The sequence below is a fragment of the Raphanus sativus genome, chromosome 4 (assembly GCF_000801105.2).
Source record: "Raphanus sativus cultivar WK10039 chromosome 4, ASM80110v3, whole genome shotgun sequence".
Lineage (NCBI taxonomy): Eukaryota > Viridiplantae > Streptophyta > Magnoliopsida > Brassicales > Brassicaceae > Raphanus > Raphanus sativus.
The window spans coordinates 13,964,446-13,992,238 of NC_079514.1; the positions used below are offsets into that span (position 1 = coordinate 13,964,446).

General features: G+C 35.8%; 5 protein-coding genes across 6 annotated transcripts; 4 read left to right on the forward strand and 1 right to left on the reverse strand.

Annotated features, from left to right (window-relative positions):
• The first annotated feature begins 3,320 nt into the window (after positions 1-3,320).
• LOC108854304 (uncharacterized) lies at positions 3,321-4,254 on the forward strand. Its single transcript, XM_018627829.2, has one exon. It carries the CDS (start codon positions 3,448-3,450, stop codon positions 3,973-3,975), a length of 528 nt encoding a protein of 175 aa, XP_018483331.2. The 5' UTR covers positions 3,321-3,447; the 3' UTR covers positions 3,976-4,254.
• Positions 4,255-4,625: 371 nt separating this feature from the next.
• On the reverse strand, positions 4,626-6,786 carry LOC108854303 (dihydrolipoyllysine-residue acetyltransferase component 4 of pyruvate dehydrogenase complex, chloroplastic). The gene is made up of 5 exons (XM_018627828.2): positions 5,607-6,786; positions 5,434-5,521; positions 5,268-5,338; positions 5,100-5,183; positions 4,626-4,964 (listed from the first exon to the last, which is right to left on the reverse strand). The coding sequence occupies exons 1-5, from the start codon at positions 6,699-6,701 to the stop codon at positions 4,860-4,862; spliced, it is 1,443 nt and encodes a 480-aa protein (XP_018483330.2). The 5' UTR covers positions 6,702-6,786; the 3' UTR covers positions 4,626-4,859.
• Positions 6,787-6,922: 136 nt separating this feature from the next.
• Positions 6,923-7,722, forward strand: LOC108852754 (uncharacterized). Its single transcript, XM_018626242.2, has 2 exons — positions 6,923-7,184; positions 7,277-7,722. The coding sequence occupies exons 1-2, from the start codon at positions 7,085-7,087 to the stop codon at positions 7,531-7,533; spliced, it is 357 nt and encodes a 118-aa protein (XP_018481744.2). The 5' UTR covers positions 6,923-7,084; the 3' UTR covers positions 7,534-7,722.
• A 288-nt stretch (positions 7,723-8,010) lies between these two features.
• LOC108854275 (serine/threonine-protein kinase prp4) lies at positions 8,011-12,895 on the forward strand. The gene is made up of 12 exons (XM_018627799.2): positions 8,011-8,447; positions 8,752-9,602; positions 9,696-9,859; positions 10,154-10,311; positions 10,447-10,515; positions 10,741-10,825; positions 10,974-11,130; positions 11,205-11,496; positions 11,576-11,690; positions 11,801-11,964; positions 12,135-12,209; positions 12,301-12,895. Exons 1-12 carry the CDS (start codon positions 8,115-8,117, stop codon positions 12,487-12,489), a joined length of 2,652 nt encoding a protein of 883 aa, XP_018483301.2. The 5' UTR covers positions 8,011-8,114; the 3' UTR covers positions 12,490-12,895.
• Positions 12,896-20,651: 7,756 nt separating this feature from the next.
• LOC108849270 (beta-glucosidase 3) lies at positions 20,652-27,485 on the forward strand. 2 transcript variants are annotated; one of them, XM_057009053.1, is made up of 13 exons: positions 20,652-20,981; positions 21,081-21,144; positions 22,164-22,213; positions 22,288-22,363; positions 22,435-22,506; positions 22,589-22,676; positions 24,891-25,140; positions 25,237-25,349; positions 26,175-26,395; positions 26,505-26,530; positions 26,607-26,694; positions 26,988-27,072; positions 27,158-27,485. In XM_057009053.1, the coding sequence occupies exons 1-13, from the start codon at positions 20,850-20,852 to the stop codon at positions 27,390-27,392; spliced, it is 1,500 nt and encodes a 499-aa protein (XP_056865033.1). In that variant the 5' UTR covers positions 20,652-20,849; the 3' UTR covers positions 27,393-27,485. The 2 variants fall into 2 exon arrangements, with proteins under 2 accessions (XP_056865033.1, XP_056865034.1); XM_057009054.1 differs by lacking the exons at positions 20,652-20,981; positions 21,081-21,144; positions 22,164-22,213; positions 22,288-22,363; positions 22,435-22,506 and having other exon boundaries at positions 22,601-22,676; positions 24,896-25,140.
• Positions 27,486-27,793: the final 308 nt, after the last annotated feature.

Consider the following 27,793-nt stretch of genomic DNA (forward strand, 5'->3'; position numbering starts at 1 on the left):
TTACCACTGTTGCCACCATCTCTGAACCATCTTCTTCTAGTGTCTTGGACAAAGAGATAGTTGGTACTGCAGCCTGAGACTGAAAACAACTGAATCTCAATATCTCAAGATTTATAAATTCTTACAATTTTTTTATAATTCTCATGTAAATGTTTGTAAATTATTTATAATTATTTACAAAATCATTTTCTATCCAAAAGAATCATTATTGTATGTGTAATTATAGAATTCATAAATATTCTGTAATGATTTATATCATCTTATAAGGGTTTATAAGAGCTTTTTCTTTTGTGTTGATGGGTTTAGGACATATTTATAAGAGTTGATAAAATATAAATGAAATATAAATCTATTTATAACAGTTTATAAATATATTTATAAATATATTCCAAAGATTAGAATTTATTAATCTTCATAACACAATTTATAAGAGTTTATAAAATAAGATATGGTCAAATGAAAAGTCTAATTTAAGCACAACTAGATTTTATAAGGGTCTATCAATAATTTATAAGAATATGTAAATGTTTTATACGGGTTTATACAATCATTTATAAGGGTTTATAAAATCATTATTTATAAGAATTTATAAAATCATTTATAAGAGGTAATATAAGAGTTGTATAGGTTTATAAATCAACTAAAAGAGTCTATAACCATTTAGAAAGCCTTATAAAATAATTTATAATGATTTGTATAATAATTTATAAAAATTTATAAGGGTATGCAAATAATTTATAAGAGTTTATAAAAACAATTTATAAAGTTAATACACCATTATGAAGGATTATAAAAAATTTATAAGGGTATGTAAAATCAATGGTAAGAGTATATAAACCATTTATAAAGGCATATAAAACATGTTATAAAATCTATAAACCATTTATAAATGTTTATAATAAAGTTATGAAAGTTTATAAATAATTTATAAAGGGTATGTATACTACTAATAAGGGTTTATAAAAACTTTATGAAAGCTTATATTCAATTTATAAGGAATATTATAAGAGTTGTATAAGTTTATAAATCAACTAAAGAATCTATAACAATTTAAAAAGACTTATAAAATTATTTATAATTGTTTGTATAATAATTTATAAAGGTTTATAAAAGTATGTAAATAATTTATAAGGGTTTGTAAAATTAATTTATAAAGTTTATACACCATTATAAATGATTATAAACAATTTTGTTTGCTAGATTGTGTTAGCAATGAGATATCTGCAGATACAGTAACCACATTAGCACCAAACAAGATCAGATTCAAGGTTTATAAAAGTATGTAAATTATTTATAATAGTATATAAACTATTTATAAGGTGTACAGATGATTTATAAATATTTATAAATATTCTAGAGGTTGTTGTAATTGAAGATGCTGGTCACTTCGTTAACCAAGAGAAACTCAAGAGGTCACTGCGCACATCAGTGACTTCTTCACCAAGCTTCAGGACAACAAGAAAAGCTTCTAGGGTTCTTGGCTGTTGCGTTGCCTCTCAAATAACATTCTTGTTCTTGAAAGTGTTGTACTTCGAGCAGATTATGAATAAGATTTTGATATTATAAAAGCTTAATGTAAGTGACTCAACACACGATGAATCCAGTAGAAACAAAACCTAAACATATTGTCTGAAGCAAGCACACGAGAAGCAACAATTTACTAATGAGAAGCAAACGAGAAGCAACGAGAATAGAGATTTAAGTAAAGAAGCAAACAAACACTCTGAGAATCAAGTTCAAAGACGCAGAGATAATGTTTCTTAAACCTTGAAACCACAGCTCTTCCTCTTTCCTCTGGCCTTCTCAAACTTCCTTCCCTTGGACCGAACATACGGCTTGGAGTGACTGTGTGGCACACCAGGAGCAGGGCCGAAATGCTTCACTGCCTCATGTGAGTTCTCAGGTCCCCTAAGAAGAACCTACACACAAGAAACAAGTTAACTATTAGATGACGTGGATTTTGATAAAATGAAGAAGATCAGTTTTGGTTGAGAGAGATATTATTACAGTGTTCTGTCCCAAAGGAGCTCTGATAGCAAGCTGGTAAAAGAGCAACGACGGGTTTACCATGACAAACTCAACGAAACCGATTCTAGTTGGATGATGATGATCTCCCAGAAGCCTTAGACGTAAAACCTCTCCACACAGCCTCAAAGAAGAGTTTTATGTCCGTTTGAGTGACACCACTAGACTTGTTTCTGCCACTGTTTGCAGATTGATCCTTGGATTGCTTTGCTTTGCTGGTTACAACCTCGTAAATGGTTGGAAGATCATTTATCATCTGGAACAGCCTCATCCTGAAACAAATTCATTCAACTCAGAGGCAAGAAAACTACAAGTTACCACCAAACAATGTGTACAAGAACATAGAACAGTGGGAAGAGAAGGAAAAGTTATACCTCTAGTTTTTATCAAAAGAGAAACGTGCACCAATGTAAAAGGCAGCAGAGATGAGCCAAGAATCCGAGTTAACTGCAATCAGAGAAACCCAGTTTTCCTCTGCCATACCATCCCTTGCGAAGTTGATGCCAAGAGCTGGTTCAGGAAGCTCAGGAGGGACCTCGTCGACAGGGAGATCAACCTCCCATACTCAATTAGAGCCAAACTCCGAGTTCCAACGCTCGATTACTGCCATTGATTTCCGAAAATCATCATATCTTAGCGGTCTCACCTATAAACATTTACACATCCATTCATCAACTCAAAAGAGACTTCAAAATCAATTTGAAAGACAAAGAGTTTAAAAAAGGTTGGTATAATACTTTATTTGCTTGGATGGTGAGAATATCTGCACCGAGTTGTCTGATTGGTATCATTGCAGCTTCAATTCCTTCCCAAATCCAAGTCCTTTTTCTCTTCTCGCCACTCTATCGCAATCATGGCGATTATGCCTCACTTGGCTCATCCCAATGTCTCACTTCCATCACAAAAGCAATCCGCCGACATCTCAAATATCCGATCCTATCCTTAGCCGGAGCTCGCCGGATTCTCACATCACATCGACGAAGAAGATAGAGTTGATAGTCGACGTCGACGTATTTAGTCTTAGGTTTAATTAATTAGGGTATAATGGTCTTTCTATTATTAAATTTTTAGTGGTATAAGTGATTAAGGTAAAAATGAAAAGTGGTACCAAGAAAGTGGTAGTTTAGACAATTTCTCAAATAACAAATAGCAAAAAAGAGAAGAAAAGCGAGAGATCCGTGATGCCCAGACGATTCGCTATTCCACGCGTCACTGTCTGCGACTAAAATCACGCGCCTCGCTGTATACCGACTTTTAATCTCTTCTCATATCTTCCTCCTCTCTTGTCTCCCACTATAAAATCTCATGGTTCCCTTCTTCCTTTTCTGCACCGATACCCTCCCGCTAATTTCGAAACTCCCACTGCTTACTTAAAAAAAACGTACCATCTAAACCGAGTAATCAACCGTAACCGGTTAAGCTATGGACGGTTTACCGACTGACGAGGAGAGGCTAACTCGGAGTGACTCGGTTGGTAAGAAGCGAGTCAGGCACGAGTTGGACGAGCTGGTCATCAACTCGCCCGAGGTGAAGCGGTTGAGAGACGATTTGTTCGACGACTCGGGCCATGACCCAGCCACCCAAGATCTCGACTCGTTGATGAAGAGCTTCGAGGACGAGTTGTCGAACACGACGACGGCGCAAGACTCCGGCGAGACTCAGCCGGATCTCGGATATCTTTTCGAAGCTTCCGACGACGAGCTAGGTCTGCCTCCACCGCCACCGCAACCGTCAACGGTTCTTCCTCCGTCGTCTGAGCAAACAAAGGAGACGGAATTGGTGCGAGCGTCGTCGGATTCGTCAGAGGTCGGCGAGTTATGTGGATTTGAGGAGCCCGTTACGGAGTTTGGACCTTTCGAGCTGGATGATGGGCTGTTCGAATATTCCGATGTTTGTTTAGATTCTGGTGACCTGTTTACATGGCGGCCGGAGACTCTACCGGCGGAGTAACAATGTCCCGGAGTTATTTTATAAAGAGGGAAATGAAACGGTAGCGTTTTTATCTCGCTTAGTCATATAGGTTTTCTTTAGAGAAATCAAAGGCTTTTTAGTGTGGGTTAATGACTTAGATTTGTAGTTTATACCCTTCCTCTCTTTTTCCAGGATCTGTTCTGTTGATCTTGAATCATCTTCATCCTGTGTTTTAGCTTTTGTTAATGTTAAAGACTAAAAGTATTATCTGTTTAATCCCAGATATTAGAATCTGAGTATAAGTAAATGTTTATATTAGCTCTTTTTTGTTTATGTGTGTGCGACAATGTTCAAATTTTCATATCAGAATCTGATATAAAAGTTCACAATTTTTCTTTTCACCAAATATGTAATATGCGAAACTAAACACAATTAGTGACAAGTGACAACAGATAATAACAGTACTAACATAATCACTAAATTATACAGCAAGATTATAGGGCGGGCTGAGATTGTAGAACCAATGTCCTAGTTCAAACCAAGTCTGACCCATACATGCTTTATGACCGCAGGTTTTGAGAGTTGATCAACAAACATAAGAATTAACTCGGGTATAAGTTTTAAAGGCTTCAAAATTCGACCAAAAGCCCCACAGAGACGATAGATAATGGGCCGATTCTGGGTTACCATTTCAAACAAAAATTATTTGTGTAAAAGCCAGAATCAGAATTTCCGGGAAACAAGACAAACAAAAGTCCAAAAATGCAGGCAACAAAACAAGTGAACAAATCTGCAATAAGAAAGAACAAGACCAGTGTAACAATTAAAGACTAAACATTTCTTTTACTCGAGGAAATAGTGGATCAGGAAGTTTTGAACTGTTCCCCTCGTGTTCGTTTGTTGGTTTACGACACTGGTGATGTCTACAAGGTCAAGCTATCTGGATTCTCAACAATCTTTGCAAAGGTCTGAAGGAAAGCAGCCAAGTCAGCTCCATACACAATGCGATGATCTGCTGTAACATTCACCTGCCAAAACACAACCAGTGCCATTGTCAACAAACTCCTACAATTATTGAAAGCTATTCACCAAACCCATGAGGCATATTCTTAACAAGAATCCAACTATCCTTTGTTACCATATGAAGTCAAATTTAGGCTTACCAGCATTTTGTTTTTCACACTGAAGAAACCATCTTTGTCAGCAACTACAGTTGGTTTTGACGCTCCAACAGCCATTATAGCACCCTAGAGATTTTTGAGTTATTAAACGGTTAAAAGCAGATTTGAGTGTAATCACTTATCTTGATGAGACATAGAAATTTCACATACCTGTCCTGGAGGAAGAATAGCATCAAATCTATCCACTCCAAACATACCGAGATTCGATAAAGTGAAAGTTCCTGCATTGAACACATACACATGCATCCTTAGCTCACCACAATCCTTTCTTAAACACACTTGTCACGAACAACTATTATTATTAAAAGAAGAGTACCAGAGTTGTATTCATGAGGTTGCAATTGCTTGCTTCTAGCTTTCCCCACCAGCTCTTTCCATTTTTGAGACAACAAGTATAAATCCAGCTAAAACAACCAACATGACTCGAAATCAGTAAAGCTAAGACTAAACTGTGTTAAAATCTCACAAAGCTACCATTGTATTGCTTACCTTATCAGCATCTTGCAGAACAGGAGTAATCAACCCGCCATTGATAGCAACAGCAACCGCAATGTTAATGTTACTATTGTAAGTAAAGCTCTTGCCATCTTTGCAGCTTGCGTTCACCACAGGATGCTGCGCAAGAGCCATCCCTGCAGCTTTGGCCAACAACGCAGTCATTGTTACACCCTTCGGCTTCACCTTCTCGTAGAGCGCATCGAGAGCATCAGTGTTGACAGGGTAACCAACGCGGAACGTTGGAACAGAGAGGCTCTCGATCATGTTTTTGGAAACCGCAGATTGCATCGCTGTGAAGGGAACAACGCTTGCATCAGGCAGCAAAGGAGGCGAGCTTGTTGCGGTAGCTTTTGGTGCACAAGCAGCAGCAGGAGGAGGGGGAGGAGGCGGTGATGGTGACACAGAGGGAGCAATTCCAGCCGCGGCCTCCACGTCAGCAGCTGTGATCCTACCGAACGGTCCACTCCCCGCAACGGATCCGATGTCTACTTTATGCTGCTTCGCGAGCTTCTTAGCATAGGGCGTCGCAACGGTCTTCCTCGGACCATCTGATACAGCCGAAGCCACCGGAGCAGGCTGAGCGATCGCCGGCGCCGGAGACGAAGTAACCGGAGGAGGAGACGGAACGACGACGACGGGAGGGGCGGAGGAAGGTTTCGAGGCGGCTTTGCTCTTAGCTTCTTCGATCTCAGCCTCGGTCTCCGCCAGCAAACCGATCGCAGCCCCCACCGGAGCCGTCTCTCCTTCTCCGACGACGATCGCGGCGAGGTAACCGTCGTAGAACGTCTCCACGTCCATATCAGCCTTATCGGACTCCACGACGACCACGCTCTGCCCCTTCGCGAGCTTCTCGCCTTCCGTCTTGAGCCACGACACGATCTTCCCTTCCGTCATGGTGGAGGAGAGCGCCGGCATGAAGATTTCTCTGATTTTGGATCGGACCGTCATTGAACGGCGGTGAGAGCGGAGAGCGACGCGGCGGAGGGAGGGGATGGGAGATGGGGAGACGGAGGAGGCGAATGAGATGGTGGATTTGGAGTTGGAGAGAGGAGGTGTCGATAGGAACGAGGAAGAGGAAAGCGCCATTGTTGCTTCTTCGAGGGAGAGATCTGAGAGAGATTTAGAAAGAGTGGAGTGGACGGAGAAGACGAGGTTGTAGTTCGTTAAGCGTCTTCACCTATATTTTGTATCCACTACAAGGCCTCGTCGTACCGGTTGTTATTTTTAATAACCGGATATTTTGATTTTTATTTCCGGTTTAGTTAAACCATCTGGAAACAAAGATGCTTCTCAATGGATAATAGGTAAACATATACTAACATGACAAATCAGTTTTGTCATATATCTTCTCTGCTCAACCTAAGTTTTAGAATCAGATTCCAAAAGCTTAGTCTATAACTTTTATCGTATAACCTTTCGTGTTCTTTTGACCAAACACATATCAGAGAACATCGTTGCTCTTTCGTCCCATGTCGGAAAAGCAGAAGCAATGTTGTGTTGTGATGCGGATTAGTTTGGATTACAATTCATGTTGTAGAAAAGTTAAAAGGATTCTCATCAATATGAAAGGTTGGTATATGTTAGGTTATAGCATTCAAGATATGAAAAAGCTAAAATTGCAATTCTAATATACATACTTTGTTTTGGTACCTTATGTGAAGAGGTTGATACACAAATGATCGAGAAAAAGGAAGACCGGATCATTGTTTGTGGACGATTTAGACCGTCAGATGTTGTAGTAAAACTGCAGAAGAAGATGAAACGGAGGGTTGAGATTCTTGAAGTCGAAGATCTCACCGGCGGCCACGGCAGAGATGAAGGATTCCATGACCATGAGCCACCATATGAACAGGGGCATGAATATTCCGAACAACAACCTGATCACATGACCACACCATTATTGTCTTGGTTTCCTTAAAAGTCGTTTGAACATTTTTATCATCCAACATACATAAACATCCTTTAGCAAAAAAAAAAACATGCATAAACATTTGTAAAAAGCATTGAAAGAAACAAAGGGAATATATACAAAAGTGATCCATCATAATCCAAAATACAATCTCTTAAAATATGATATGTGATCTGCTCAGGACAAAAAATTATATAGAAATTATTTTAAATATATTATATAAAAAATAAAAATTTATATTCTTGATCGAATTAATATTTATCGCCTTTAAACAATTTCTAAACTTTCTTTTTATTAATTACATAATTTGTTAACTGATCATATTTTTAAAAATATTTTAGGTTAAAAAAGTGGTTTAGGCTGAAAATAGTCCACTGGGCTAAAAATCATCAATGAAAATTTGGCCGACAAAAAAACCGAACAACAAAGAATACACCTTTGTACGCGTAATATTCAGTTCAGTAATATATAAAGATACCTATTGGCTATTGCTTTATTTGCGAGACGCGAAAACATACCGAGCGAGAAACAAAGAAAGAGGGGAAAAAACAAACCAACCGAAGAGCCCAAACCCTAACTTCGACGATCTCATGGCGAACGACAATCAGATCGAATCTCACCACCGCAAGAAGCACCACCGTTCGTCATCATCCTCCGACGAAGCCGATAAATCATCTAAACGCCACAAGCACCGTCACCACCACAAGCGCCATCACAAGCGACATCGCCGTGACAGGAAGCGCGAAGATGAGATTCCATCGGGAGAAGATGAGGCAGAGCCGATGGATGCTACTCCGATTGGAGTTAGTGACGGCGGTGGGGATGACGTTGAGGAAGGGGAGATTCTAGATGAGCAAGGGCTCGCCAATGTTAAGACTCTAGATTCCGAAATCAAATCCGATCAGATTCAAGACAACGATCTGGTCTGTTCTAATCGCCCTTTTATTACGTGTCTTTTGCTTATGAATTATACGTGGATGCTGGGATTATAAGGGGTTTGATTGAAACTATAGGTTTGGTTTATAACTCAGTATCCAAACACCTCTATATCGAGCTAAATTTTTAGATAACGTGAGTGTTTCAATGCATATGTAAGAAAGCAGTTGCTCTAGGCGTTCAATGGAGACTGATGGGCTTTCCCTTTGATTTGTAAGAACTGGTTTCGCGATTATGTAGATGCTTCTTTATCTTTTTTTTTTTAATAATGTGTGCTCATGTGTTTTGTAGACTTCCAATGGTGTTCTAACTCGTGAATCTACAAGGGAGGACAAGAGGTTGTATAAAGAATCTGGGGGACTTTTGGAGAGAGTTGGTAAAACAAGTTATGATAATGGCAGGAGTTCGTTTTCTTCGGACAACTCTGAAGATAAGCATAAGAGTAGTAACCGGTCTCTGACAGAGAGCCGACAGTGTAACGAAGTCCGTGCGAGGAGTAGGTCTAAGTCACATGATCGGGAGAGGGAAATATCTAGATCAAGGGTTGTTGCGGAGGAGGATGAGTTTTCGGTCAGAGGAAGACATCGTGACTCTAGTAGGGAGTATCGTCATGACAGAGTTGACTATGGGAGGACTGTGGAAAAATATCATCGACGGGGGCGATATGAAGAAGATGACAGGGGATATACTCGAGAAGTCAAGGAAGGAGAAAGAAGCAAGGAGAGGGAGGGAAGCGTACGAGACAGGGATTCAGAGGTAAGTAAACGGAGGGAGAGAGATAGTGATCGGAGGAGCGATAGAGGACGAGAGAAAAGGAGGGAGATAGAGGCTGACCGTGAAAGGGGAAAAGACAGGGAACGGGAGAGTAGCATTGATAGGGACAGGAGAAGGGAGAGGGGAGGACGAGATAGAGACAATGAAAGAGGTATGAGCGTCAATAGGGAAAGGAGAAGGGAGAGGGAAGGAGATTATTTACGAGATAGAGACAATGGAAGAGGTAGGAGTAGAGATAGAACAAGATATGATAGCCGAGAGAGGATGAGAGAAAAAGAAAGGGAGAGTGACAAAGATAGAGGTAAAGGGAAAGAAATCCAGGCTGATAGTGAGAAGTTTAAAAGTGTTGAAGTGGACGACAGCGAAAGGTATTCTTTCAGTAACCCTATCCCTTATAAATGTTCTGTTACAGATTATACATCTTTACTATTTTGTTGGGTGCTTAAACATTTTACCACCAGGTCGAAAAATGAGAATAATAAAGATGATAATGACAAAGAATTTATATGGAAGTCTCCGGAAGAAATAGAAGAGGAAGAATTAAATAAGATCAGGGAGAGCATAGAGAAATTTAAAAAGAAGTCCGAGCAGCAAAGTGAGCTTATTTCGCAGGATAAGGGGAAAGGTAATTTTTCAGACTTCAACATTATGTCGCAGATGATTTGTTTAAATATGGAATTTCTTATTGTGCTTGAAGTTGTTGAGAAATTTCTTCGAGGTTTTCATCTGGTTGGAAAGATTTAGATTAACAGAGAAGCTATTCCGCTCAATTTGGTATGCGTGAATGGCTCTTTTACAGAAAGCTGTAATTAGTGTGCGGTAGATTTGGTTGATTGGTTTCACTTGCACTTGTACAAACTTTTTGATGAGATTTTGAGCTTCCAGGCAGTCTCAATGAGTCTTTTGTTTTCTGTGCCAGGTGTCGTTAAAAAAAGCAGTGCTCCAGATTCGGCTTCTTCTGTAGTTGGTGACGTTGCTAAAACCTCATTAACAGCTGGTGGGCCACCTACTATGCCTGTAATATCAAACTCGGAGAAGACTCAAGCTCCAGCAGGGCTTGGCGAAGGTAGCCCAAAGGTGCGTTGGCAGATGATTTCTTATTGTTTATTTGGCATTATTGTTGTGTGTGGTTTTGAGTAATTTTTTTTGGTTAATGTTTATACTATCATTTAGTATATCTGTGGTGATGTTTCTCGATCTTTTATTTTTCAGAGTGAAAGATCAGCTGACATGTTCCATGATGATATATTTGGAGAGTCCCCAGCTGCTAATCATAAAGTGGTATGTAAGCTTAATTACTTGAGAATTTTACGTCTTTTGACCTTACCTTATTCTAACAGTTCAATAAACTTCTGATGCTATCATCTTAAGATTCTCCTATCGCCATGGATCTAGTAGTCAGATCCTCATCAAACCTCTTTGATTCGTGTATAAGAGAAATTTTTGCTTGTTGTGTGATGGTTTTATTATTTTCTTCTCGCCTTATATAAAGCTTTCTTGTTATAGGCTCACATGCGAGGGAAAGGTGATGGAGTTCCAATGGTAAGGAGCGGGCTTCATGACAATTGGGATGATGCAGAGGGTTATTACAGTAAGTCTGCTCTCGTTCTATTTGTGTAAACCAGTTTATATTGTAGTTTTTGACCACTTCATACACTTCATGTTATTCTCATCTTTTCAATTCGTAAAAGCCCTTCTGTGAATTCCATCTTTAAAGTAGTGTCTTCTCTCCTGTTTAGGCTATCAGTTTGGCGAGCTAATTGACGGCAGATATGAAGTCATTGCTACTCATGGAAAAGGCGTTTTCTCTACTGTCGTTCGTGCAAAAGATTTAAAAGCTGGACCAGCTGAACCTGACGAAGTTGCTATAAAAATTATTCGTAACAACGAGACAATGTAGGTGGTGCATACTACAGGCTCTGACTAAGTCGTTAAATTTGCAACTCATTACTTTATCACATTTCGTGTAGGCATAAAGCTGGCCAGACTGAGGTTCAGATATTGAAGAAGCTGGCTGGTGCTGACCAAGATGACAAGAGGCACTGTGTTCGTTTGCTTTCAAGTTTTAAGTACCGGAATCACCTTTGCTTGGTGTTTGAGTCGCTCCATTTGAATCTTCGTGAGGTCTTGAAGAAGTTTGGCCGTAACATTGGCCTTAAACTCTCTGCTGTTAGGTCCTATTCAAAGCAGCTATTCATTGCCCTTAAACATCTGAAGAATTGTGGGGTTCTTCACTGCGATATAAAACCTGACAACATGCTGGTAGTTATACGTTTCTGTGGTTTTCTCAATACTTGATTCATTAGCTTTCTAAAGGTTGACAGTTTCTCTGTTTGTCCAGGTGAATGAGAACAAAACCGTGTTAAAGCTTTGTGACTTTGGTAATGCAATGTTTGCTGGAAAAAACGAAGTCACACCATATCTCGTTAGTCGCTTTTACAGATCCCCTGAAATCAGTAAGTTCTATTTGCCTTCAGAATCATCATATTTTGGATTGTTAGCGTAGATTTGACTGATTAATAGTCAGAGTATATGTAACTGAAGCTCCTATTCTATTCCATGGCAGTTCTGGGGCTGGCTTATGACCATCCGCTTGATATATGGTCGGTTGGCTGCTGTCTGTATGAGCTTTATTGCGGGAAAGTTCTTTTCCCGGGCGCCACAAATAATGATATGTTACGCCTTCATATGGAACTAAAAGGCCTTTTCCCCAAAAAGATGCTTCGGAAGGTAAGAATTAAAGTAGATTTGATATCAAAATACGCCTCCTTGTCAGATGACCGCTTTCCTTAGAGAACTAGAAAGAAGAACATGATGTGTAGGGTGGGATTCTTGTCTTTATGTTTAAGAGAAGCAATTCTTCTATGCTTTTACTCATGTTTGTGTTTTTGTTTTAACAGGGAGCATTTATTGATCAGAACTTTGATCACGACTTGAACTTTTACGCTACAGAGGAGGACACTGTTAGTGGGAAGGTAACAAGCCAGTCCTTATGTTTTCTATGAGATTTTTCAGTTTGAAAATCGATTGACTGTTTTGAGTATTTTGTTATCTTTTCTTTTTCAGATGATGAAGAGAATGATTGTAAATGTAAAGCCAAAAGATTTTGGTTCAATTATTAAGGGTTACCCTGGTGAGGATCCCAAGATGGTGGCTCATTTCAGGGATCTCTTAGACAAGATGTTCATCCTTGATCCAGAGAAGAGACTGACTGTGTCACAGGCATTAGCTCACCCATTCATCACTGGCAAGTGAAACCATGTTGTCGTTTTCTCTCTCTCTGTTATATCAAGAAATGCTGTTGTCCTAGATATTTTTGTACATTGCACATCTTAATTTTAATATGAGGTTCTAATCTTTGAACTGTCTCCATCTTCCTTCTGCTGCGTGAGAGCGTTGGTTACAATATCGGCATGGGTGATGGTTTTTGGGTGACCACTGCGATTCTCAATGGGAATTTACTGGTTTTATTGTAAGACAACCTGCTAATGGCGCTCTCTTTCTTTATACTGCTGTGTAATCTCATTGCCGACTTTACTCATTGTAGACGTCTATGTTTGGAAACATTCCATCCGAATAAGGAGAGGGCTATTCTGAATCATATTTTAATTATATGAAAACTCTGTGAATATCGTTTGTGATAGTGAATTGTTTCATTCTTTTTGTTCTTCCTGAGGGGCCTGATGTTGTTTTTCTCCAGGACAACTACCATCGCTTAGAGAACAGTCCTAGAGTCTTTCAATGCTTTAAAGGCACACAGGAGAAGGTACAATGGTTGTTTATTGGGAATAGGGTGAAGCTTTTGCATCTGTATTGGTCTATTAGTTTGAACTTGGATGAAATTCTGTTGCTTGAATAGGTCTTAGAGTTTACCCCCTCTTGTTTAACTGTGGCTGCAGTTTCTTTTTTTTTTCCTTCTTAAAATTTAGTTGCCTTTTTCAATACGCATGTTTTCCTTTTGTTCTTCTATAGTTTTCATTTTTTTTTGGTTCGTCTAGTGTTTTAGTGTGTTTCCATGTTATCTGATCAATCGTATTATTGTCATGACGGAGTTTCGGTTGGAGGAGAGAGCCGCACAAGAAAAAAGAAGTATTTAAGGTATTGAGATTAAATTGCATTTCTTTGTCCAATTGAATAGGCCTCTCTTTTTACTCCATCTCCTTGTGGTTTAGTTCACTAAATGTGACTTTTATCTCTTGTAGGGCTGTTCTCTCTCTCCTTCTGCAAGTTTGGTAAGTTTTTTGTCGAGCTTTGTGTGCTAGTGGTAGTGCTTCTCCTCTCAATGATATGGCAATTTTAGTTGCTGTGGATATTTTACCTTTTTTTGGGTAGAGGTCTTTAGGTTTACGTATTCATTGTGACTAAGGTCAGACTGCAAGGGAAATAGTTACTTAGTTAACCTTCTCATTGGATTTTATGAGCATTTTTTTTTCATTGCAAATATCTTCATTCTTGATTTCTGTTTTGGAACGTAGAAGTTGTCAGTGCATAGTTAAAAAAGTTGAAGCTTCTAATGATTCATATAGTAGCTGAATCTGCAGAATCTTGTGATTTAATTGCATGTTCCTTATGGTTATCTATGTTTTTTTGTTGTGTTATTTTGCTGTCTTCATTGTAGCCTAAAAGAGATCCATCCATATATGCATCGTTCCATGGTATTTTTGTTTGTGTTGTTGATTCAGTGTATTGACAGTATAATCCTTAAAGCTTAGTTAAACCATCGTCTCGTACGAGTTGCATAAAGTAGGATTGGCTTAAAAATGCAAGTTCGTTATATTTAAGTCCATCTAACGGGACTGGAGTAACAAGCAAGGCCCTGACATGCTCAACGGTTTTCGCTTTATTGGGACATCGATGACCATCGCCGTATTCATACATGCACTGCGACATGCGTGCCAGGTTCAGTGCGGCTTTGACAAAACCTCGAGATAGTAACGAAGAAGTGCGCGCAGTTTTTGTTTCGTAGTTCATTTTACCCCACGTGTCACAGATCATCTGACGCACGTACGCATGTACCTGTTCCTTTGACGCTCCCGTCTCGTGCATGTAACATTGGGCCGATTTGGGAACGTCTCCTCTCGCTAATTCATCCTTGCATCGAAAACAAACACACTCAATGGCTAGCATACACGGATATAAACCATAGCCTAAAATGTGCCTTCCTAGAGAGATCGCATACATTAGATCTATAGTTTAATTATTTTTACATTTTTTATTGTAAGAGTCGTAATTTGTAATTTAGAGAATAGGGACTCAGAGAATAACTGAGCTGAATAATAAACTTAACCAACAGCCTAAGCTTAAGTAAAAAGCAACTTTTTTCTGATCAACTCTTCTCTGATCTGCTCAAAGTGGAAAGAGTTTGAAGATTATCCTTTAATAGCAAAATGTAATTTTGAACACGTATATTGTTTACCGTTGAGGTTCCAAGGTCATGAGTTTTTATTAGTCTATTTTAATACCTTGAGACGTATCTGAGATCTTTGATGAGCAATTTGTACGATATTGAAATCGGTTTTGGCAAATTCGATCTAGACAAGATTCGTTTCGTGTCCTTTTTCTTGTCGTATGCATCTAAGTACCACCTCGTTTCTAGCCTTCTCATTCTGCAATGATACGGCATTTCTAGCGCATGAATCGCCTTCTCACATAACGGTTGCAAGTTTCTTCATCATGATTGATCACTATCAACAAATTTCCTTATTTGTTCTGTTGCATATGGTCTGATGACTTCATTCAATTTAGTATCCAATTTCGTGGAGAGATATGTAGCTTTGTATAAAGAGATTATACTATTTATATTGACACTCCTGAGCCTGTCACTTCCAATTTTGTCGATTATCACATCAAATATATCTTAAAATAGCGGTTAAAAAATGGTCATTTTATCTAACTGATATATATTCATTTCGTTTTATTGAATATGAAAAATACCAACCTTCTGAGACATCAAAGAAATGTTGCATGCAAATCTTCTTCTTTGTTCCATTTCCAGACGCTTCTTCCATTTTGAATATGAAAATCCATTAAATTTACCTCAAAATGATATGAAATGCCAAGTGTTTGCAAATCGTCTGAGCTCTAATTTCTCGAGACGACTCTTTGTTACAGCACCAAGCATTTTTCTCACTTCTTCCTTCAACAAATCTCTAGCTATCACTTTCTCTTCTTTCTGTATGCATCGTAATTAAATCATAAAGACCAGTATTAAAAGACACGTTAAAAAAAAAAAACAGAAGCTAAATAGATCAGTGATGCATGTTTAATACGATATCCTCACGTAGACACCGCATATCCCTTACTTATTAACACATAATCATTTTAAGGCACTAACCTTGATTTAATAATTTATTCACAAATTTGCCATTTTAGTTTATGTGGCATCACCATTCACCACATGTCTCCTCAGCTTCTAATTTTGTTAACCCTTTAATTATTAAAATAATTACAACATATGCCATTGGTATTCATATACTATACAGTTTGTTAATAAAAATATTACACATATATTTCTTCTTTGAAAGTTCGTGGAAGGAGTGTTTCTGTTAACATATATACGCCGTCAAGCGCCATGGCTCCTGGATCTCAACGCCTTTTCTTAAAATTGCAGGCTCAATTAATACTGATCCCAAGCATCGTTTCAATCACCACAAACAAGAAATAGCGATGATAGTTTTAAGTCGATCGGATCTCATTCTTTACACGGTGATCCTTCTCAAGCCGCAACCAGAGCTGCTCCTCATCATGTTGGTGTTCATATGATTGATGCTGCTGCTCCTCCTCGTGACGAAACTCTGATGAAAGGTAAGAGACGACAGTTTAGAAAATACGGACACAACGGTCCTGTTTCTTTGGCATTGTTGTCTTCCTCTTTTTCAACAACTCTAACAAACGAGGCTGTGGTCAATCTCCAGGCTCTGGCAAGAAACAGAGATTGTCCTTCCACTGTTAAACAAACCCTTTCCGAAACTTGTGATCTTGAAAAGAACAATAACCAAGACTCTTTAATGTGTCCTTGATGCGTGGGAAAAGTGTAATATTTTCTGTCTATGTATTACGTTGCTTATTAGATCAAGAACATAGATGGATACTTAATGAGCTTTTTGCATTTGTTTTGGTTAGGTGAGTTGATGATGCCTTCATCTTCTGGAATGAGCTTCACACCACACATGATCGTGGTTTCCATAGTAGAAGTAATGTTGAATCACTATTTACAAAAGCTTTCACCATATGTTTTATTTTTTCCTGAAAAGTTATAAAACTTAATTTACCAGGATATTGCATCAAAGGTGATGGAAGTGAGTTTTTGATTTTTAAACAAACATTTTTTAATTGACTCTTTCTGATGTTAATTCTAACAGAAGGGTGGTATAGTTATACTTACCACAAAGTAGAGAAAAGAAGAAGCTAGGATGGTGAAGAATATGTCCCATTAAATTGGTGAAATGAGCAGAGAAGAGAGGCAACATGAAAGTGAAACACTCCAAATGTTGGCAGTCGTGGCTGCTCTTGAGTTTCTCATCTTTACCACATCAGTTAAGTAAGTCGCTAAGTTTTGATGCAACTCGTTTGAATGCATATCTCTCTATCCCGTCAATCACTATGAGAAGGGCGCAAGCTTTTATAGGTCCGCTTCTCAACTCTCCACCAGCCATGATCCATTGAGCGAAACTATTTAAGCTTGAAATTGTATGTGTATGTGTTTTGAGTGATAAAAAGAGAGAGGTAAGGTTATGTTTCGTGCATATGTGTGTCAGAATGCGGTTATACATTTGGTTATGCTTTGTGTGAAGAATATATTTATAAAGCTTTAGGCCATACATTTGGGTGAATACGGTGCACATCCTATATATATTATTAAAACTGAATTACAATCGAAAACTGTTTGGAAACCTAGTATATTATTGAAACTGAAGTACAATCGACAACTGTTTGGAAACATAGACAGTATTATAAATGATAATTGTTTGGAAACATGAATAGAAATCTAAAATAATACTTGCCTATTTAAGTGATTTTTTACAGATTTCATTCTATTTTTAATCAATTCTAACCACATCATTATTATCTTTACTAAATAAATTGACATCATTTATTACAAAAAAAATTGTTTTGTTTTTATCTTTTACATTCATTTCTTTTACTTTATTAATTTTACAAGTTATTTCTTTTGGGTATCAGATTTTTTTTTAAGTTTTGAAACTAGGTTTCATTCTAGTATTTTAAATTTCATGTGGGTTTAGATAAATTCAGTTTTGATATATAGGAACTTATAAATATCCTAAAACTAATATATATGAGACCAGTTCAGTTATTTGTATAGAAAGTAACAAAATTAACCGATTAAGTTCGGGTATTTTGAATTCAAACTAAGTTTAATCCAAAAATAACCAAATAACCAAAAATAACCATATTATCTTTTTTATTTGGGTTCGATTTTGATGTATGGAAACCTAAAAATATTCAAATACTTATACAGTTAATTATATTATGGCACATATAAAATATATAGTACTAATCATGAAAGACAAAAATATTAATTTATAAAAAAGTAAAAATTAACACCCGCAGAGATGTGCAAATCAATTTCTAGTCCTATATTGATATGAGTACAAGACAATACTTTATTTTTTTGTATCTAATTTAAAAAGGAACTATATTTCTAAAACATTAAAAATAACTATAATAACATAAAACTAAACTAAACTATTGAATGTTATAATAAATATTTAAACAAATTATAATGTTTTGAACAAATTATATGATGCCAGATAAAGCTGGTTTTGAGCTATCCCTTATATATTGATATTAACATTGTAATATGATATTGTATTAATAACTTTAATGTTTGTTTGTTTGAACAAAAATCTTTAGAGTTTGTTAAATTTACAAAACATCATTGACCAAATAAAATAGCTTAAAAGACATCAATTTAATATTTCTTATTAACATATGGTTCAAAATAACATATCATTAAACCATTGTAGTACCAATACAATATTAAATATATTGTCTATTTGTAGTTCTACAAAGACAAAACTAAATACATTATTTGATTTTCTTTAAATATTTTAAACTAATACAATTTTACCATATGTGGTGGGTCCATTTTAATAACATGTACTTTATGTAAGAGCATCTGCATTAAAAGATTTAGGGAGAGATTCACACGTTTTGGGAGAGGTTCACACGTTTTTCTAGAAAAAAAATAATAAAAAATACAATACCAACGAACTCATCTCTCTTCGCCTCTTCCGCGTGAACCCGCTTCATAACTTTGCAGTGGGCTCCACGCGACGTGGCGGCTCCTTATAGATCAATTTTTAAATTAAAAAATCGAAAGAAAAAAAGAAAAAAGAAATAATAAAATATTAAAGTTGTGAATCCCAATCGGAGGTTCATTGATGGGCATGCCCTAATGTAACCGAGACAAATAAATATTATTATAACTAAAACGTTCGGTATAACATGAGTTTACATAATATGAAAAAAAGTTAACTGACTTTGTTTTTGAAAAAACTAAATATATCTTAAATTTTATTTGTGAGAAGTTTATTCTCAAAAAACTGTGTAAATATACTTTTAACAATATAAATTTCTCTATTTATAATTTTTAGAAGTATCTACAAAACAAACTACAAGATATCATAATTTAATTTTTATTATAGTTAACATGATAATATGTCTAATTTAAATTTAATGACAGTTGTCATAAGTTATGACTTATGATACAACATGTATATATATATATATATATATCTTCTTTGAAAAATCTAAGTTTAAATTTATAGTTACACAATGTTTTTAATATATTGTCCTAATTTATTGCAGCATTTAAATATATACCATATATATATATACCATATTTAAAATTTGAGTGATGCACAATTTATACTTCTTCATGATTTTTTGTATGGATAATCAATACACCATCACAATATTAGTCTATATTAGTGAAAATGAAGCATCACAACATTAGTTTATATTAGTGAAAATGAAACTAAAATTATATTTTGTGCTGAATTAAAACTAGACTAGAAAAATTAGTTAATCTTTTTTGATTTTTTAAAAACCTAATTTGATTTTTTGAAAAACCTAATTTTTATTTTGTTTATTTTATTTCTAAAAACCTAAGAACAACATTATTGGTGTCCTAACACTAGAGTCCTTAAGAAAAATAATATGTGTATGTATATATAATATATACATACACATATACTCCCTCTGTTTCATTATAAGTGTGACTTGTGCACATGGATTAAGAAAACATTTAATTTTGCATATTTTCAATATAAAAATATCATTACCGATACAATTCAACCAATAGAAAAATAGAATGGAGAATAAAGTTAATAAATTTTGCATTGAAACTCTAAAACGACACTTATTTTGCAACGAAAAAAATTCTCTAAAACGACATTTAATATGAAACGGAGAGAGTATTTTTTTAGGGACTTTGTATTAGGAACTCCCCAATAATAATAATGTTGCTCTAATTTTGATTTTTTTTCTGTTGTTTCATAAATAAGCCCAACAAAGATTGATAAGTAATGCATTTAATGACTTTAGCAAAAGGACAGCGGAATTTAATGGAGGAAAATGTCGGTCAAGGAAACGTGTTCCATTATACTTTTTTCCATCAAGTTCCATTATACATAATTAAATATACTGTACATACTTTTTATTAAATACATAATTTTCACTTCCAAGCAATGTAGAATACAGTTGAGGTTTCGTAAATACCGCGCATATTAGAGAAATTAACATGAATTTACTTAACAAAAATCTGTAATCCATACGTGTGATAGAATAAACATTTCCCTTAGACAATGTACAATGGTTGAGAAAAAAAATGTACAATGGTTGAAATTATTCAACACCTTAATCTACACTTTTAACACTCCACATCATCATTTTTTCTTCCACCTATTAATTCAATATTCATTTAAGTTTTATACTTTAACCAAATTCAACATTCCATTCACTTTTGTTTTCATATTTTTCTTCTTTTATAATTGCATTTTATGAGCAAAAAATAAATATATTTTAAAACCATAATAACTAAAATTTAATAATTTTTAATTTAACTTTAAACACAAAAATATTTTTAATCAACTTGAAATAGTATTTTCTTTAAAATAATGATAATACTGTAGTAAAAATTAATTTTTTCTTTATCCAAATCAAATAAACCAAATCACTATTTTTAGACCACAAAAATTTATAAATTTTGATATTTTTTTTTATAAAGAATATTTGATACAAAATAATTGATCTAAAAAATTAGGATGTAACAAAAATGTATAAAATTTCATCAACCAATGACATTGTTGCACATGTGCTACAATCCTTCTGTTTCCTTTTTAATAAGAAATTGTTAGCTTTGTTCAGATTTTTGTGTGTATGTAGTTGAAAGGGAATGAAAATCAATATGACGGGTCCCAAAGGAGTAATCGACATCAGAGAGACAGATCGGTTATATGACGTTCTGATAGAGACACCTGTTCGATTCTTCCTCACACACACAACACTCAGGGGTAGGTAGTGACTAGTGAGAGCCTTTATAGTTTACCTCCGCGAACCATGGAGCCGAAAAAAAACAGAGAAAGAAAAAAATGAATAAGAAGATTTTGTCTATGCTTACCATTATTTTGGCTTTGGCGTCGTCTGGGAGATGCAGCAATGTTTACAGCAGGAAAGATTTTCCAAAGGGCTTTTCTTTCGGTGCAGGCGCTTCTGCTTATCAGGTTCTCGGCTAATGTATTTTTCAACATATATGACTCTTCCAAGTCCAAATCAACATTTCATTTTTGTTTAATTTTTTCAATTATATGTGTTGATTTAAGTGGGAAGGAGCTGTTGATGAAGACGGTAGAAAGCCAAGCGTATGGGACACTTTTGTTCACTCTCGTAAGCTTTTTTTTCTTACATATTACATTGAAATATTACTTCTCAAGAGTATGTTACCTATATACAAGTAATATAACAATTTTGTTATTAAATTTAAATATAAAGCATCTTTGTATCTTATTAAAACATATTATAGTAGTATAGAACAAACTATATTACAAACGATTAGTTCATGTGTTATTTACAAAATATACCAGTATTTTTTTTTTGAATTTAGTTATTTATTAAGAGTATTAACGACAAACTTACTTTTAACTAATTACTCATAATATATTGTATTATAAATATAAAATTCCCTTTTAATTATATAATTGTTGACAAAATGTAACAAAGCTTACCAATAAATTCAGTTTTAATAAATTAAGTTACTAATTATGTAATTAATAATAAAATATTATTATAAACTAATTTTAATTAAAATTTTATTTAAAAATCAAAAATAGATTACATGCTTATCTTTTTATAATTTTAAAATTATAGTCTATTATATTAAAATAGAAGTACCATATGAAACTAAGTATGATAAATTATATTAAATTGATAAATTACCATGTTTTGTTTTCAAAAATATTTTACTTTCGAAACTGATAAATACATTAAATTTTGTTTAATGTTATAACAGTAAAAGTGAGTAAAATTGTTAAAAATGTTTACAAAACAAGATTTGAGCGTATGTTAAAAATTTATGTTAACATTATCCAAAAATGATAATTTATTAAATAATTAAATTTTTATTAAATATAACGGTGTATTAAAATCGGGGGTTCTAAATCTAGTAAGAATTAAACCGCAGATGATATTTGTACAGAACAATTCTTAAGATTTTTTGGAAAGAGATTCTCATGGTTTGGCTCTCTTTTCTTCTTTTTGTTTTTGAATTTGGTTTAGTTATTTCATCTTCAAAAATTAGTTGAGAGACCAGCAATGAAGATGTTCTTAAACTTTCTTATATATTGGAGGTTTAGTATTATCCATTCAAAAAAGAAAAACAGAAATAAAATTTGTCTTTAACTTGACAGGTAACCAAGATAATGGAGACATAACATCTGATGGGTATCATAAGTACAAGGTTCTCCTTTTCACTTTCTATGAATGTTTTTGCTCACTTAAATATTAGCTTATGATGACATGAAATTGTTGCAGGAAGATGTGCAGCTGATGGTCGAAACTGGCTTAGATGCCTACAGATTCTCCATATCTTGGTCTAGGCTTATACCGAGTAAGTATGTAATTTTTTTTTACGTTGAACGGATGAAGTTTCTTGAATTGTTATGATTTCACTCAATTTAGATGGAAGAGGTCCCGTGAACCCAAAGGGTCTGCAGTTTTACAAGAACTTCATCGACCTACTTGTAAGCAATGGTGAGACTTGAAGACCATATTTGGAAACTCAATTAGTATTATTTTTGTTCTTTGGAATTGGACTTAAATAAAGTTATTACAGGGATTCAACCACATGTTACACTCTACCACTACGATCATCCTCAGGATCTCGAGGATGAATATGGAGGATGGCTCAACAGAAGAAGCATGTAAGCTTTAACAAAAATCATAACTTTTTTTAGACATATTTCTATAAAGAAAATATGGATGTTATTTTCTATCATTTTTTTGATTAAAAGCTTTCAATTTTAAACATAAACAACAATTACAAGATAAGACGATAAGTCTTATAGTTGAATAAAGTTTGCATGAAACAAGTTTCCTGAATTATGGAATCTCAACCTATGAAAGAACCAAGGAAGAGACTAGATAAACCAACAATGCAATAAAAGACAATAGCTAGTGATAGGAACCACGACCACGAAGACCACGCTTTCCTCTTTCTCAAACTGTCTTTAATTCCATGTCTTGGTGTATGATAGAAGGCTTTGTTTCTCTCCCACCTCTTGTCAAGCTGAGCGAGATAAACCTCTGTATCAACTTCATCCATCTTTCCTAACAATGTAAATCGAGAATGACTTTCAAAAACACAAAAGTTAGGTTTCATGGTTAAGGGATCAACAACAAAAGTTTCTTGAACCTCAGCATTGATAATACTTGATGGAGAAACTCCATAATAGGTGTTGCAATGGGAATAGACTGTGGATCTACTAATTTGGGTAAAGTGCTGTTGGATGAGCTAAGCGTAGCAGCAAAGTTCTCCCGTTGAGGAGTAGAAGAGGGTGACTGTGCAAGCACTGTAGTATCTGAAGGAACCGATGGATGATGATCCGAATGAACCAACGTAGGTGACAGTACAGGAATGGGTTCAAGAGAGGAGTGGGGACCTATCTCGATATGATGAGCTTTATCCGTTTGCAGTAGGACAATATCAATATCCAGTACATGGACCTCAGAAGTGTTTTCTGATGTAAGTGACAGGGAGACTGGAACATGGGTAGTTGTAGAAGGAAGAAGAAACCTCTTCACTTTGTGTCTGAGGTTTTCACACCTCTCACACATAGTTGGAATCCATGTGTACTCAGCATTAATAAGGAAAATATTACTTTGTTTATCATCAAGTGCAATAACCTTCGGAAAGTTTCTATCTAGCTCCATTTCAACTAAAACCTTTGCTTCATCATAGTGGCAGGATCAAGTCGAGGTTTATGCGTAAGAATAGGTTCTCCAAATCCTGAAACAACATGATTTATTCCTAATCTTGAGTAGCAACAATCAGGAACATTCTTCAAATTGGCCCAAACCAGAAGCGTAGAGATTTCAAGGATTTTAAAAGAGTTATAGAGTCTTTGGCAGTACGAAAAGTAAGTAATCATCAATATGTCATATTCCTCACTGAATAACCCAATGGCGAATAGATTGGTGCGGGATATGAAACATGAACGATGAATCACCAAGCTTCTTACAACTTCTTCCCCAAATCTTATTGACCATAGCATGCACCAAATCACCAGGAGGTAGAGAGCACGATATATTCGTCCTTATTCTCAGGACCTAACTAAAGCACTTTCAAAGGAATATTACCTATGGTCTACTATTAAGTTGGTAGTTGGAGTGGCTGCCTGGTAAAGATTCTTTGACTGAGAGTTCGCAGCCCACAGAAAACAAAGATTCCCATCAGCTTTTAATTCCGGTGGTGGAAGCTTCTCGATAGGAGGTTGGAGAGTTCCAGTAGGGTCCTTACTCTTTGGTAACTTGTTTAAAATCTCGTCATCTAAAGATGGCCAAAGAGCGGCTAACTGATTCCCAGCTATCGCAGGATCTACACGGTTCGGGAGGTGTAGCCGGAGGTTTGAAGAAAAGCGGTTTTGCCCATGAACCCAAAGAAGGAACAAATTTTTATGTTCCTTGAAGAGCATTATCTGAAGGAACTATTGGTGATTTGCTAACCTCAGGAGTTATTTTCTGAAGCTGATCAGATTGAGGAGGAACCGTCAAGATAGGCAGCAATGTATTGCCGACCATAAAAGGGGATGTGTTCTGAGCCTGAGCAGGCAGTTGAAACACATTCAGGTCAGGTGATGAGACGTTGCTGTTAGAAGGTACACCCCGAGACACTGCATCCAACGTGAGTGATAGAGCCAAGATTCATGACTGGAGATGTCGGATTATCACCTTCAGGAACCACTGAGTTTTCTTGATTGATGACTGAAGCCTGAGACAGAGAAGCGATGTCTCTTTCTTTGATATTGGCTTCTTTGATGTGGGGTTGTTAGGGTTTTCGCTTCTTAGTTTGAAAATTAGGGGCGCGTGCTTGCGCATGTTCTTCTTTTTTACTGCGTTGTTATTTGCTATCATTGCAGCGAAGACTTTACTGCTTACGCAGATGTTTGCTTCAGAGAGTTTGGGAACCATGTCAAATTCTGGACCACGATCAACGAGGCAAACATATACACTCTTGGAAGCTACAATGATGGGTTGTTACCGCCTGGTCACTGCTCCTCACGAAGTAGATGCTCGTCAGGGAACTCTTCGACTGAACCATATATCGTAGGCCATAACTTGCTTCTTGCGCACGCCTCTGCTTCAAGACTATATAAGCAAAAGTACAAGGTATATTAATTCATTATATGTATTTTGTATAACCCTCTGTTAAACGTGTGGGTTGATTTGATGAAAATTGGTAACATACCATTATATATTTCTCAGGATATACAAGGAGGTTCCGTAGGCTTTAGCGTATTTACGATAGGGTTTGCTCCAACAAGCTCCAAGAATGATGAGATCGCAGTTCAAAGAGCTAAAGCTTTCTACTTCGGATGGTGAGTCAGGCACAAACGGTACCAAAAAGTTTTTCTTTTTGAAACCGAAAACATATAGATCCAAAGTTTTATTTAAGCTAAAAAGATGATAAAGCATAGTTCAAAAAAAAATGATGATAAAGCATGCTTCCTCTATTTCGTTAATATTAGATGTTTTAGAAAAATTACATCACAAAAATGATTATATATATTTTTTATAAATTGAAAATAAAAATTAGAGACTTCAAAAAAATTATTGAGTTTACTAAACTATTACTCTCTCTGTTTTATAAATGTATCATTTTGACACCTTTTGTATATTATATTTAGAACTACACAGTGGCGGATGCAGGAATAAATTCAGATGGGGGCACATAATTTTTTACATTACATCCAACTTTCTAAATGGTGGCACTTTTTAGATTTCATACATATTACTATAGGAAAATCAAAACTTAGATGGGGCACGTGACCCCGTTACGTTGGCTTTGCGTCCGCCCCTGGAACTACAGTATGATTCATATTTATATTCATTTTAATACTAATTGCAACATGCATTTATCCTATAAATAACTTTGTAACTTTGTTTATTTCAAATACTATTGGTTAAATAGATGTAACTAATAGAATATGAATACAATTTAATCATTTTTAATATGTGCGACAAGTGTTTAAGTGACATTTGTTTTGTGAAAACGGAAGAAAGTATTGAATTAAAATTAATATAACTGATAACAAAAAGAAAACGCTTATAGTATATGTTTAATGTGTGTTTGTTAACATTATGTAAAACACCGGAAATTTTATTTAAGAAAAAAAACCAGAAATAGTATATTTAAATTCTAGGATGCTTGGGCCTCTTACATACGGAGACTATCCCGATGAAATGAAAAGAATCGTTGGATCGAGACTACCACTTTTCACAGAGGAAGAATCAGCATTGGTTAAAGGCTCTTCTGACTTCTTAGGAGTCATTCACTATCTTGCAACTTCTGTGACTTCTGTCACACACGTCGAATCCCAAAGAGAGCCTAATTTCTACACAGACATGGGCATATCTATGAAATGTAGGAAACTGTCTTTAAAGAAACAATTTACAAATTGTTTGCTCTTTACCTCGTTATATTTTTTTTTGGCTAAACCATTTCTTCTTTGTTTTGCTGCTCTGGAGGACAGTCATTGGGAACTATACATCTTTCGACGTAAGAGGCTAAGTTTTAAATACTCAAAGTGTTCTCAATCCATCATCTTATTTGTTTCTTGTTTTGTCTGGACAAGTATGCTATTGTTCCATGGGCTATGGAAGCTGTCCTGGAGTATATAAAGGAGAGCTATGGCAATCCTCCTGTCTACATTCTAGAGAATGGTCTCTCTCTCTCTCTATATATATATATATATATACACAGGCCCGTCTCAATTTTTTACTGGACTCTGTGCAATTAGAAGAACAGTATATAGAATTTGTAAAAATGGACCCTAGTTATTTAGTAAAGGACCTTAAATTTTAGCTAAAATATTGCAAAAAAAAAAATAGATCCTGTGCAAATGCACCAAGGACACATGCCTAGAGACGGCCCTGTATTATATATATGTATATATGGCCTAACTATTCTTTTCTCTTAATTTCCTCAATTCCATTGCCAATTCAAACGAATGTAGGTACACCTATGAAGCAGAATTTGCAGGACACACCAAGGATTGAGTTCTTGCACGCCTACATTGGTGCTGTTCTCAAGTCCATTAGGTAACTGAAGTTTCCTAGTTGCTTCTTGTCTTCTCTTGTTAATGTAAATTTGTAATAAAGGAAGAAAATACATTATTACATGTAGGAAAGGATCAGACACGAGAGGCTACTTCGTATGGTCCTTTATGGATCTATATGAATTACTAAGCGGATACGAGTATAGTTTTGGATTGTACTATGTAAATTTCAGCGATCCTCGCCGCAAGAGAACTCCGAAGCTCTCTGCTCATTGGTACTCTGCTTTTCTCAAGGACAACACCACCTTTCTTGGTTCCCAAGTCACCGCGCAATTGCAAAGCCGCTTTTCTTCCTCCTACTAGTATCATTGATGATACATTATATTCTTATGATACTTGTTCTGTTATTCAATAAATATAGAAAAATCGCATAATAAAAGCTTTCACATTTGAAAAGAGCACATGCGTCACCTAGGCGCATTGTAACAACTATAAGCTTCCTTTGAATATCATTAAAAATATTTGAAATTAAAAGGTTGCATTATCATAAAATGGACCTTTTGGATTTGCATTGGTCTGTTTTAGTGTGTTTTCATATTATCTGATAAATCGTATTATTGTCATGACGGAGGTTTCGCTTGGAGGAGAGAGCCGCACAAGAAAAAAGAAGTATTTAAGATTAGGGCTGGGCGTTCGGGTACCCATTCGGGTTTCGGTTCAGTCCATTCGGGTTTCGGGTTTTCGGGGTAAAAAATTCCAGCCCC

Coding starts and splice junctions, on each gene's coding strand:
- LOC108854304 (XM_018627829.2), top strand. CDS start 3,448: ATGGACGGTTTACCGACTGACGAGGAGAGGCTAACTCGGAGTGACTCG.
- LOC108854303 (XM_018627828.2), bottom strand. CDS start 6,701: ATGGCGCTTTCCTCTTCCTCGTTCCTATCGACACCTCCTCTCTCCAAC. Junction 5,184..5,267: donor CTATTCTTCCTCCAGGACAG/GTATGTGAAATT, acceptor AAAAATCTCTAG/GGTGCTATAATGGCTGTTGG. Junction 4,965..5,099: donor GTGTGAAAAACAAAATGCTG/GTAAGCCTAAAT, acceptor GTGTTTTGGCAG/GTGAATGTTACAGCAGATCA.
- LOC108852754 (XM_018626242.2), top strand. CDS start 7,085: ATGTCGGAAAAGCAGAAGCAATGTTGTGTTGTGATGCGGATTAGTTTG. Junction 7,185..7,276: donor GATTCTCATCAATATGAAAG/GTTGGTATATGT, acceptor CCTTATGTGAAG/AGGTTGATACACAAATGATC.
- LOC108854275 (XM_018627799.2), top strand. CDS start 8,115: ATGGCGAACGACAATCAGATCGAATCTCACCACCGCAAGAAGCACCAC. Junction 9,860..10,153: donor TTCGCAGGATAAGGGGAAAG/GTAATTTTTCAG, acceptor TTTCTGTGCCAG/GTGTCGTTAAAAAAAGCAGT. Junction 10,516..10,740: donor CAGCTGCTAATCATAAAGTG/GTATGTAAGCTT, acceptor TTCTTGTTATAG/GCTCACATGCGAGGGAAAGG.
- LOC108849270 (XM_057009053.1), top strand. CDS start 20,850: ATGAATAAGAAGATTTTGTCTATGCTTACCATTATTTTGGCTTTGGCG. Junction 20,982..21,080: donor CAGGCGCTTCTGCTTATCAG/GTTCTCGGCTAA, acceptor TGTTGATTTAAG/TGGGAAGGAGCTGTTGATGA. Junction 22,507..22,588: donor CGACCTACTTGTAAGCAATG/GTGAGACTTGAA, acceptor AAGTTATTACAG/GGATTCAACCACATGTTACA.